The sequence below is a fragment of the Anopheles maculipalpis genome, chromosome 2RL, assembly GCF_943734695.1.
Source record: "Anopheles maculipalpis chromosome 2RL, idAnoMacuDA_375_x, whole genome shotgun sequence".
NCBI lineage: Eukaryota > Metazoa > Arthropoda > Insecta > Diptera > Culicidae > Anopheles > Anopheles maculipalpis.
The window spans coordinates 48,900,856-48,914,049 of record NC_064871.1 but is presented as its reverse complement, the minus strand read 5'-3'; the positions used below and the strand labels follow the sequence as shown (position 1 = coordinate 48,914,049).

At 43.5% G+C, this 13,194-nt stretch overlaps 2 protein-coding genes across 2 annotated transcripts in view; one reads left to right on the top strand and one right to left on the bottom strand.

Annotated features, from left to right (window-relative positions):
* The window catches only part of LOC126558058 (carboxypeptidase D), a 195,372-nt gene that overhangs the window by 151,002 nt on the left and 31,176 nt on the right, over window positions 1-13,194 (bottom strand). The window lies entirely within an intron of this gene.
* The window catches only part of LOC126556586 (uncharacterized), a 43,340-nt gene that overhangs the window by 28,670 nt on the left and 1,476 nt on the right, over window positions 1-13,194 (top strand). The window contains exons 3-6 of the mRNA XM_050211914.1: window positions 8,855-9,235; window positions 9,319-10,004; window positions 10,077-11,251; window positions 11,327-11,821. Coding sequence (XP_050067871.1) covers window positions 8,855-9,235; window positions 9,319-10,004; window positions 10,077-11,251; window positions 11,327-11,821 — 2,737 coding nt within the window. The remainder of the gene's footprint in view (window positions 1-8,854; window positions 9,236-9,318; window positions 10,005-10,076; window positions 11,252-11,326; window positions 11,822-13,194) is intronic.

Below are 13,194 nucleotides of genomic sequence, written 5' to 3'. Positions count from 1 at the left end.
ACCTTAGCGGCCGTTAAGCCAAGAAGAAGAAAAAGAAGAAGAAGTATTCTGAATGAGGATACTGCTTACTTACTTACCTGCTAATGCGGCTTCGCAATCTTAGCCTGTTGTAGAAGTCTTCCAAGCCGCTCTCAGCGTCCTCGTTTCCCTATCTTATATCGCGGTCTTATTCAACGCCATCATCTTCATCTGGCCGTAAGCCTCCTTTTCATTGTCCATTTTGTCAGCTAGCTGAACAAAATTGATTAATTTAAGAAAGGGCCTTGAAGACCCACTGTCTCTTGCGTACCTTACAAAGTTTTACTCGATTAAAACATCTCTTTATATTATTATTGCTTTATATAATTATTGCAAATCACGATGCAGCAAGAAATATTATCTTTTTATATATCACCTGTCCAGCTTTATTCGAAAAGTGCAGTGAAAAACCGTTGCAAAGATTAATTGTGTGCCACAACAAAAGCAACAAGTAGCTCTTAGCAACAGTGTATTCACAAGAGTTTCCGCAAATTGCTGTACCAAACGAACGGAAGTCACATTGGTTGTGTGAAATCTCTCGAGCATGAAGTCAAACCCAAAAAAAAAAAAAACGGGGAAACAACAAGAAAAAAACAGACGACAGAACCTTCGCAGTAAATTTCTCCTGGGAACCATATCTTTAATGGTACTTTTTTTTTTCTCTCTCAAACTACAAAAAGGTTCAAAACAAGAGCCTCCGAAGCGCCAAAGGCGAAGCGTTGAGTGCAGTTGCATCATTTCATAGCGAAACCGCACACCGTACAATACGGGTGAGGTGAATATTGTGGCCTGCGGTGTGCGATGGTCACCGATGCGTTTAGCCCGTGTGGACTTGCATTATTATATTTCCGGCCCAAGGTTAAGATACGGTCGGTGGCGTCGGAGGTTTTTGCACGTTACAGTACAATAGGCTATCCACGCTGTGCAGACCGACCGAGCGGATGAATTTGGTTTGCTGCTTTGAATATTTTAGTCGCGTCTCTGGCACGGTATGAATCATTAGGGTTTCGTTTGAAGTGCGATTGTGCAATGAATGCCTTGCATGAGAAAAAATAGTCAAATTCTTCTTACTGAAATAATGTATCTGTATGCAGAAACACCTCACAAGTCATTGTCCTTTTACTGACAACTACTGTGAAGAATAGCTGCTCTGAGTGGCTATTAATATTCAAACGGTCTTCATTTATCTCCCGGTGCACATAGGTCACATTAGCGTTTGAAGATGAAAAAAAAGCCGACTCGACTCCATTTTGCATCCTGAACTGGAAAACCATTCCCGCCAAAAGCGATTGCGTGTTTACGTGTTTGAATTGAACCAAGATCGGTGGAAATCGGAAACGATACACCTTTAACGCGCGCGCATAGTTTTCGTACCTATATCGGTAAAATGACACCATTAGCGAAGCCCGTTGAAGATCGCAGAGATCAAGTGACGTGACCTGTCCATCAACATCACCATCAGCAACCTGGTCGTCGAGGTGCTCGGATGCGCATTACGCGCCATGTTGTCTAATCAGCACTATCAGCGTCGTCATCTATTGCGTTGCGCACACCGGGAGACATAAGAGAAACAGTGGCGAAACACGCAAATTTATGTGCAACCTCTCATCCTCCCGATTACTTCAGGTTGCTAATGCGTTGCTCCGACTTTCGTCCCATTTTGTACATGCCTGCTGGGAACTGGGAATTCTCTGTCTCGATGGAGATTAGACTATCCCCGTCGCCTAGCCGGCCGATGCCGATTCGTCGCCGGTTGGGTGATTTAATTATTTCATACTCTTCTTACCTAACTACGGCGTGCCGCTGGCTGTGTAATGTAGAAAGTCACACACCGCAAATGGTCAATGTTTAATTGCGTAATGAATGTCATTAGAATACATTATCGTCTCTTTCGGGTCGATTTCAACACGGCTTGTCAGTGTCAGAATTAGCATTTGAACGTACACTGGTGTGTCATGTCGGCAATGAAGTTAGTGTAGTGCTGATGTTGCACAAAATGCATGTTCTTTTGCCGAACATACTGACCATAAGGCGAGCTTAAGGGTACTGTCAAAGCAGAGTACTTTGTGTAAGCAGAGTATTGTGTTTGGGTGGACGTCCCATGTGTTTAATTCAGTCGATCGCGAGGAATGTTCAAGCTTGGTGTCTAGTGAGCAAAAGTTGTTGAAGAATGCAATCCATGGTGGGTGTTTCAGACGGTCCCTTCCGTTTCCGTAGGTTGTACTTTAATGCAAGTCAATCGATCTGTCCTTCATTTTCTTTGTACCGCATGCAAAACCTACGCAAGTCATCCCTTATTATTTTGATCGATTATTTCTGATGTAGGAGAAGCCTTAAACAAACCTGGATCGAAATAATTTGCTTATCAATTATTGGTGTGCGTATTAATATGGATTGAATTGAATTCTAGTATTACATAAAAGTGTGAACTACACTAAAAATCTGGAACGAAACGCCTTACCCCGAGGATCATTTTATAGCAATAGACTGTTATGATGTTTTCCAATCCTAATCACACATCAACAATGAGTACAAACGAAACATCCATCGAACTGTTCTTGCACTGTTCTTGTTATCTCCTTGGTATTCCAGTAAACATTCTTCACCGAAGAGATAATTCATTATCTGATTAGTCTATTGGGTATGAGACATGAGTTTTACGACGTTTTATTCAATCAGGGTCAAGCGATGCTCGAACAATATATTCACTTTTTAGCTTAAGCAAAATTCGTTGTAATATTGCTTGTAAACTCACATCTCAAACAGTTTGAAACATCACATTACACATCCGGTACAATTGTGCTGCCGCTCAAAGAGATGCGCTTCAGCTACTGCACCCATTTTCCCTTCCATCGAGGGATGATTATGATCTGCCGGTAACAGTGGTGGCGCAGTCTCCAGTAATTGGTCCACTTTTCCAATTACCCCCAGGCTCTCCCGGACTGCAAGTTTTCGCATATTTTCGCTCTGTTTGTCGTAAAAACAAAGTTCTTTCTCCTTGCCGCTTACCCGGGCAGCTCGTTTTGAGTATCGTGCAGCAAGCAGTGTTTTGCTTTCCGATGGTTGTTGCTTGTCTACTCTTTTCTGTAAGCTGGTAGACAGAGCTTAATGTTGCCGCTGAGAAAGCAAGACGGGGCAAAAAAAGCGAAAGAAAAAAATAAAGACACGTTGGTGCCATCGAGTCCCAATGGCAATTGTTTCGCATCGGAAAACTGATTTGTTACGACCGCTTCCCTGTGGGAGCGACCACTTTCCTTTCCGGCCTGGCTGGCTGTGCTTGTCTGGTTGTGGGACGATGTTTTCCATCAACAAATCGGAGCCTAAATTAGCTAGCCTGCGGAGCATGCCTACGGTGCGCCTCATGAAACAAGTCATTTGCTGCGGTTGACCAGTTGTACGCCGCGGTGGTCCACTTGTTCATTGGCCCACGTCAGGAAGACAGTTTAGGGCCATTGTTTAGGTTACAGGATTTCGGTGTAAAGAAAAAAATAACGTTTTCTTGACTCTTTTGCCAACGAGGAGATGAAAATAATATGTTTACAACAACAACAAAAAAGAACTAACGGCCTTTTTTCCTTCCGGGGTTTGTGTTGTTGTGTTGTTCTCTTTGAAGACGTTAAAACTTCAACATTGGCAATAAAACCCGACTACCGTTTCCGATTTGTTTGAGTGGCGTTCGGATTTGGTTGCGTTGCCTATTTCTTCGCGTGGAATGTTTTATGGTTTTGCTAACCTGTTAGCAAACGAACTGCTTGTGCCCCCCCTGTGCATTAGACGTAAGGGAAATAAATCCATATGGATTGTTCATTTTACTGGTTTTAATATACGGCCAATTATATGTAAGATTCGCTTTAAAGTAACGCAATCAACAGTATGTGGGTTAAAGCAAATGTTTGTTGAATTTTCGTCATTTTTTAATGTCTTATTGGGAGCAAGGGACGTAAAAATCTTGCAAAGAACGATGCACCGCTGTTTGGCTGATAATGCTCATTACTTTCAGCAAGCATAAAATGAACGATCGTGACAGTTCCGTACGGTAGCGCGAACGTGGAAGAATCTGGAACAGACACGTACAAAGACCCCCAGTACCATTGTACGGTTGTTTTGTCATCTTTAGGATGAGGTGATGTTACGCGATGACAGACGATCGCAACCCGAGCCTGTCTGATGCAGATAAGCGGAAAGTTCTTGAATGTTCCTTTTCGGATTTGCATTTGTAAAGTGCTGCAAACATTACTTGATACCGAAGTCGTGTGGACTTGCTCTGTTTCGGTGTGTTTGCAGCTTAAAAGAAATTTCGGATGTATCTCATGCACACGTGGTGGTAACGGTGAGAAAAACAGTGTTCATTGTACACAGCGTTAGTATGGTTAGAAGAAAACAATTTGCTGCAACAATGCAACGGTTGGAAACTAGGCTGTACAGCTGCAGTCGACAGAGACACAGTCACTTTTTCTTTTAACCTCAATCATGAATCTATTGGTTTTCCCATCGCGTATCGTTTTTTTTCAGTACAATCCGCAGAGGGTCACAGCTGTGGGGCTGTATTTTCCTTACAAGCATATGTTGGGAATTCTCATAAATAAATGAGAGAACATATAAGGCACTCCCATCGCGGAAAACGGGGGTTGTGATCTTGATCTTGTTCACTCACCGACCTCTCGGTGGTGTGTTACAATTCGGTAGATAAAAATGGGAGAAGTTATGAAGGTCGGGAACACGTAAAGAAAAAGATTAAGATAAAACTGATCGAAACGAAGCGAAGAACTTGCCTATGATGCATCCAACGAAATGCAGTTAAGTAAGGATTTATGCATATATTCTTAAAAAGATACAACGGAAAGAGCAGTTGACGACCGACATGCCACTAGTTGATGTTCAGTTATCTCGTGGTCAAGGCGTTGTGAGCACCAGCAATATTTATATTCAGCGACAACTGCATTCCACGAATTGATGTGCCTTCTGTTTGGGGTTTTGTTTTGTGCTTGTGCTTCTTTCGAACACTCCTGCAAAGCTAAACATTTATTCACCTCACTCGGCGACACTTCGGGTGCGTCCGTGAAGATGCAACCAGGCGAATAGCGACATGAATGAATCCAGTGGCGAAAAATAAATAAATAAATGCAATCTAAGCTTGGTAAACAATCGAGTTGATTCAGCCGCAGCTGAGCGGACAAATTGGTTTTATTAGCTTCTTGTGGTTTTATACGTGGTATAGACGAACGGGTGCATATTTCGAATGAATTGAAATGGATGACGGAAATGCTGTTGCTGCAAGCATAGACCACCGAATGGTATTAATTCATTCTGTTTTATGATCTGCAGACGGCAAATGTTGAGCCAATGCTTTAGAGTATTACTTTACAAACATGTACCGATGGAATTTAGAGTCATCGGAACTGAAGTTCAGGAAAGCTGACGCTAAAAATATAATCCCAAAGAGTCTTATTGAGGATATTATGATGTGCGTTACACCATGTGCTTATTGCAAACACGTGTTGCACTTGCACCAAGTTAGAATTTTGGGTTTATTAGATTGCACTGAAACTGTACGTCGTCGACATGATTTTTGCTGATCTTGCAGCTACTTCCGCCCAACGCCCCAAGGGGAGTTTTGAAGAGCGGGATTTGTCGTGTAAGTGACTGACGAAGTGAAATGCAATTGAAACCGTCTGCTGGGCATCTGTTTTTCTTCCTATTTCCGGTAATGTGTACCACAGTGTGAGAAACCACTATAAAACATTAAAGCTGTAGTACGAAGCTAGCCATCGCTTATGGTTATGCTGGACAGCGTTTCGTGCAGTATATTTTGCCCTAACCACACGATGCGTCTGATTGTCTGTGATGTTTGGATTTCAAAGCCCTTGTTTTATTGTACTTGTACAAAAGAAACCACTTTGTAACACAGAAATAAGAGGATTTACTTCAAAAGCAGGGACGCCTTACAAGGCACCTTTTGTTAAATGTTTGACAAATAAAAAAACCTAAATCATGGGCAAATGACGCACAGTTCAACGCAAACTACTTCGGTTGCTGTTACTTCACAAGTATTAACACTCACCATGGCTTTCGGTAGACGTGAAGTCATGAGGCAACAACGCGGAACGTCATTCATTGAGCTCAGCTCCGGTCCGGTGTTGTTAACTATGCTCCGGGGAAACGTGACTTACGGTACTGTTGACTGCTCCGTTGTTTGTATCACACCGAGGGTTTACCATCGCCCTCCAAATGGTTGTCATCAGCTGGTTGTGAGCTGTTTTAGGAAATAACAAAAATAAAAAATAAACTCATCCCACGAGTTCGCTTCCGGCTTATGTTCACGCTGTTTGTATGCATTTGCTTTTATGATTTTTTCGGTTAATAATCGACAGTTCTTTGTTGACCAAAAATGTCTTCTAAAAGAATATTATAACGATTTCTACATACTTCAATACTTAAAGCTGTTGGTAAAATTACAAAACATTTGGAAATGAAGACAAATCTTCGGTGGGTGTTATTATGGGATACTTCAAAGGCAACATGATTCTGATAAGAAACTGAGACGCAGTTCATGCACGATCATGCACTGGGAGACATCAAGGCTCTGATCGCTTGCACGATTGCATTGATTGGTCGACGTCAAAATATTATACCTTTTTTCTTACTAATCATACCGTTGTCCCTGCAAACGTAAATTCCATCATAAAAAAAGATCAGCTTGACGTCATGTGTTAGAAATGCTTCGATTAGAGCGAGGATTTATCTTGTGTGAATCAAAACAAGTCTTTATTTAAAGATTATATGTACATTGCGATTAGATGTCTAACAATGATAACACTGGTTGTTTCGATGAAAGGCATCAATACCCCGCCATACAACGATGGAGGTTATAGCGTTTTAAAACACGCTTAAATTCAATTTCTCTACCGTCAGACCTCCCCACGGTTAGCGAGGTCGCAACGAGTCATTAAGTATAGGCATTACGTTTACCAACTGTCACTCTGTCCCTCTGGCTCGTGGTGTTTTTCGTTTCATCATAACGGATCAACCGTTTTCGAAAATCATCTTCTCCGACGGCCGTTGAGTAAAGATTATTTGTGACCTCCTATGGTTTTAGTAGCGTTTGATGCGCTCCGGTTGGTTCGAGATTCGAGTGGCTTTTCGTCAAATATTTAAAACATCGATTAACAATAAGTTCCAATAGCTTACGACATACTATACTGGCTGTGCACTGCGGGAAGGCCAACATCAGCCACAGCTAAATCTGCGTTGAAGCGGTGGCCCGTTTAGTTTGGCAGATAAATTGAGCATTTTTATTCACACTCTGCAGTAACTATAGATATAGCCTGTAATATCAGTTCCACATGACGATTGACGATCGTCCTTTTGATGTGCATTAACAATAAAAAGAATGTCTACACTTCTTCAACGCACAACGATGATCGTATTATGTTGAATTTAATGCTACTTAAATGCCTCTTTTTAATGAAAAAAACCACCGAAACCAGGAAGTGAAGGCACGGACACAAAGCACGGTGGTTGAACGAAAAGTAAAGTAAAATATATGTCAACGGTTTAAATCGCGGGGAGGCACAAACCAATTTAACCTTACTTTCCAATCCGTCCCGATGATAGCCACACACACGTACGCAGCGGGTATGGGGATGACAATTGGAATCGGTTACTACGCCATAATTTAGCACGTGTGGCGTCGAAAATTTAGCTCTTTTAATGACCCGGACCCGAAAACGTGTCAATCAATCTGCCAGAAATAATTTAATTTGATATAAAGCGTAAAATGTAATGTGCCTCGAAAGAAGACGGGCCCATGCTCTCAGTTCACGCCTTTCACCGGGGTTGAGTGGGAAGAAAAAAAATGCAATTTAAACCAGAAATTCAATCAGTTTAACCTTCTTAACACGGTTCAGCAAATGTTTGAAAATAATAAAACATTGTACGTTTGCATTGCAGTACCAAAGTGCTAAAAGTTAGCGTGCAGAAAGGATTTGCAACATCGTCTGAGATCAGAGCAGTGCTCAGTCTGACAAACGTTTGATGCACGTGCTGTGTAATGTTCACGAAAGCTGGAGCTAGGAAAATATTGCATCTTAGCTCCATTCATCCTCTCTTTCACCCGGGGCATCAGCTCAGTGAGGTGAATGTACAAACATTATAGTGAGGAGGCGTTAGCAAATGCGCCGCTGCAACTGGACCGCAATAATAACACCAACAGCAGTGCCAAAGAGACGCAGGACGGTAACGCTCGTCCACCGGCAGCAACAACGTTCCAGCGGAGCGGCAGTACGCTACGCCGGAACGTTGAGCGGAAACGTTTTTTTGCCACACCGTCGAGTATCACAGCGGTCCCACCGGTGGTGGTGGTGGTTCCGGTCGATACGGATACAGTGCCGCAAGCCGTCGACAAAAGCAACTCTGATAGCGGGGAAAAGCAAAACGACGCCAGTGAGCAACGTGCAAACATGCTGCTCACATCACATGATCATGTCGGTTTCAAGATGATGGGCTTCATCAAGGAGGACGAAATATATGCTAGTAGCATCAGTAACGGTGAGACTGATGGTGAACAACGTGGCTCAACCATCATTGGTAGCGCCGGTCGTGGACGTCAAACGATCGTACCGGAGATCAATGTAATCGCACCTCCGCTGACGTCTGAGCCTGTGCAAGATGTAAGATGGCGGGCGTTTTAAAAGATGAATGAAATGGGAAGATGTAGGGATTTATCCGAGGGAATTATGACATGATCTAAACAGTTTCATCAAGAACTACTATTTTGTTGTGTTACAAATTTATTTAATGTTTTTTTCTTCTCTTTTTTTGCTCTCTTCTCCCAAAGGGCAAACAGATAAACCACAACGCATCACCGTTCCGACGCTGGGGCCAATCCTCGTTACGATCCCGGTCCACAGAGCATCGTACACCGATCAATGGATCTTCTCGACGACCATCATCATTGGCAGCTTCCGAAAGCGATGTGTACACTAAATCTATCGACGATGACTACAGCTCGACCAAAAGTGGCTACAATCCGTACACCGGTGGCGTGGATACTTTATCCGCCGAATCTGCTACTGCTGCGATAGGTGGAAGTGCGCTGGGAACTGCAGGTAATGGTGGTAGCAGTACGACGACAACTACTGGTCCGACCGGTGTCGCATCGTGGGGAACTTCCTTCGAGAAACTGCTGGAAGATGCTGGAGGTTTGCATACCTTCTCGGTAAGAAAACGGACTAAAATAAGTTTCCCTTTTGAGTTGATTCAGCAATCTTATAGAGATCACTGTTGTCCTCTCTTTTGCAGGAATTTCTCAAGAAAGAGTTTTCGGCCGAAAACATCTACTTCTGGACGGCATGCGAACGCTATCGGCAGTTAACCGAGCGCGACGAACGAGCACGTGAAGCACAGGCAATATTCGCTCGACACCTTGAGTCTGGCTGCAGCGAACCGGTCAATGTGGATTCGATCGCGCGCAACATTGCGCTGGAAAATCTACCGCAGGCAGAGCCAACACTATTCGCTGCCGCACAGAAGCAGATTTTCAATCTGATGAAGTTCGACAGCTACCAGCGTTTCATCAAGTCCGATATGTACCGGGTGTGTCAGGAGGCAGAAGCGAAGGGTCAAATTTTACCTTACCCGGGCGAACAGTTGGATCCGATGTTGCGTACTAGCTCGACGATGGCAACTGCCAACGCGGCGAATGCTGCCGGTGTAACCAAACTGAAGAAATCGCTAAGCAATGCTGAGGATCGTCGGAGAAAATCGCTGTTGCCTTGGCATCGGAAGACACGCTGCAAATCGAAGGATCGGGGAGATTCTGATGCGTCCAAAAAGGATAACGGGAAGGGTGGTTCTGGTGGTGCAGGAAGTGGGGAGAAATCTTCCGGCATGGCAACGTCGGCCGGGGGTAGTAGTAGCAATACTTTGAAGTTGCTTTCTACGAATTCTACTAGTGACATACACAGTTCGCGAAGTTCGCTTGCTAGGTACGTTTAGTAATTGTTTTTGAACTTCTTTCTAGATATCTAAAATAATTACTCAATTGCTTCTTTTAACAGTTTCGATGCAGCAATCGGTGGCAAATCTTACGACCCGGAAGACTCCCGTAACACACTCTGCCGGGTGATCCTTTCGAACGGTGCAACAACCGTTGTTCAGACGCGATCGAACGAAACGATTAAGGAACTGGTAGAACGGTTACTAGAAAAGCGGGGCATTGTGTACAACGCGTACGAAGCGTTTCTCGCCAGCGGTACAAAACCTCTCGATCTGGACGGACCGTCAGTGAGTTTGGCCGGTAAGGAGGTAAATATAGATCAGCGCGTCGTATTCAAATTGAGTCTTCCGAATCGAAAAATGATATCAGTCAAAAGCAAGGCTACTAAACCACTTGCCGACGTACTGCGACCCATCCTATACAAGTACAATTACGAGCTGGACCAGATGAAAGTGGTAGTGCAGTCGACTGTGGACGTTTTTCTCGATATGACGCAACCGGTTACCACGGTGGATGGTTTATGTTTGCATATACGTAGCGCTAATGAACCTGCCAGCGGACCGGTTCATCCCGAACTTGGTCGTCCATTGGCAGGAGCTCGGCCGGTAATAAACACCGCCACACATCAGCAGATTGTGCACCATTTTCAGCAACAGCAGCAACAACTCTTGAATAATCTGCCAGCGCCCAGTACTAATCAGCCACAACAACATCCCTTTGTTATCCCGTCCTCCAATCCTCCTTCCTATGCGGTGGCAACTAACACAAAAAGTCAGCAATTATTCGGAAGCGGCACAGCCACCTCCGCCACGTGCAATAACAACATGAACCAAAATCAAACACGTGCCAAGGAACAATCAGAATCGGTAAAGGATGATCCAGCGGGATTGTCCAGGCCAGGTCAGCAAGAGCTTAACACACTGGACGAGATTACGAACAAAGTGTTTAATGAGCTGATGAACGGTAAAACGGCCAGTAATGGAGCGGTTGGAAAGGGACCTCCGGATGTAGATTGTACGTCTGATACATCATCCACGAGACGCGATCGATTTCGTCGACGCGGTTCCAATGCAGCACCGTCGGAAAGCGGCCGGGGTGCGAAAAGTAAAAAATGTTCTACCGGTGGTTCGGAGGATGGTGGCGAGAGTGTGACTAATGTGGGCATCAAGAAGCCGATCATTGCCAAACTAAAGGCGGGTGTAAAGTTGCAGATACCGACCCGGTCACAGAACGATGGTATGGAATAATAGAATGATTTGCAAATGATTGTACCATAAACATCATTATTAATTCACTGTTCTTCATATACAGAGCTACTGGAAGGGTTGAAGCGCGCTCAGCGAAGCCGTCTGGAAGATCAGCGCGGTACGGAAATTAATTTTGAGTTGCCAGATTTTCTCAAGGACAAGGAAAACTTTGCGTCTGCCACGGCGGCACCATTGGGCAACACTAACACAGTAGTGGCCGCTCCACCGTCGACTGCAGGCCCGTCTAAGCTAACACGCAGCAAACCGGCACGACGCTCAGAGGCTACCACACCGACCAGCGAGTTTGTTGGAGGATCGCTGCAGCAAATTAACAAACCCCAACCTGCACCACGGTTATCGATTACCGGTCAGGGGGGTGGAAGACAAAATTTTTCCGGCCCAGGATCACCGGTCCATACGGCGGTTAGCGATAGTCATCTGAATCTGTCGACACAATGCAATGCATCGCCGCTACCACAAGACGATCCATTTCACGTACACAGTAGTGGCGGTGTAGGCGGCGGTGGCGGTGGATCACAGTCCGAAAATAGCTATGCGGGTGAGTAAATCGTGGTGGATTACTCGTAACACGGGACTGTATAAAATTATGCTTCACTTTCTACTAATCTACTACTATTAACGGCGATCCACTAACATTTCCTCTATTTTTCCATTAATTTTTCTTCTGTCTCTGTGAACGTGTGAAATTCATCGCGTGATCTGCGCCACCAAACAACTTTGACACTACTGTACAGGGAGCATATCGAGTGTAGTAGAAGTTGCTCTCGGATAAGGTTGTCCAGATTGCCCGTCCAAATGTTACACACTGTGCGTATTGAAGTCAAACGGGATATGTTTCTGTTTTGTGTGTTTCATTTAGCTAGTACCCTTGTCGTTCTGCATTCCATTAGCGCGATCCATTAGTTCCTTACTGTTTTAGTTAGTTTGATGTTTTTTTTTGTTAACAAAACTGTTATTCCATGCCATTTTGTAGGCGTATCAAATTGTTAAACATAGCAATACGACCTGACCTAGCCGTCCTTTATGAATAAAAAAAATTGTAAAAAATATTAAATTACATGCAATCAAACATTTCGCTGTAGAACTTTTGGAAATATTGTGATTTATTTTTGAATACAGCCATGATGTTCCATTACGATTATATGGATGATTGTATGGAGTTTTACTACAAACGCTTTATCAATTGCACACCATTGCAACTAATTTACTCATGAAATATTGATACGTATTTTATTAACTTTTATTTTTATTCACGTTTATGTTCTTGCACTATATGTTTTTAAAGAAATGGACTTATTCCGTTTGACACTAAGAAAAAGTAACATTTTTTACATATTATTGATTGCCCCATTTCTTTAGATGATTAGATTAGCGACAGTGAGCCTGTAACATAGTCATGAATGGCTCATAATTTTTTTTCTTCATGTTTATGACTTTTACATAGTCCTCCATGTGTCCCCCGGTAGTGATGCGACGACAGCGCCGATCGTCAAACGGTAGGATCGGGGTTTAAATCTCATCCGAACCGTTCCCCCATAGACTTGACTCGATTATTGAACTACGTGGTATCAGCAAGTCTAGTAAGCCATTACATGGCCAGCGTGACCTGAACGAAGCTGATAGTAGTTGGTTGATAGTAAAGATGAGGTTCGCTCCGAACCTATTAGTTCCGTTCCTCTTCCTGGAATGGAACGATCGAATTTAAGTTCGAATAATATCCTAGAAATGAATATTGGTATCAGCATTCGATGTCCGATGCGATCTATTGAGTCCTGAAGCCAAGAAGGTTCTGAACAATTGAACAATTCAATTCTGAACTCTCTATGTAAGGAAGGTTCTTGATCCTCGATATTGATATATTTTCTTGCGATACCTTTTGTTGTTGTATTGTTGTCTTCTTCTTGGCTTAAC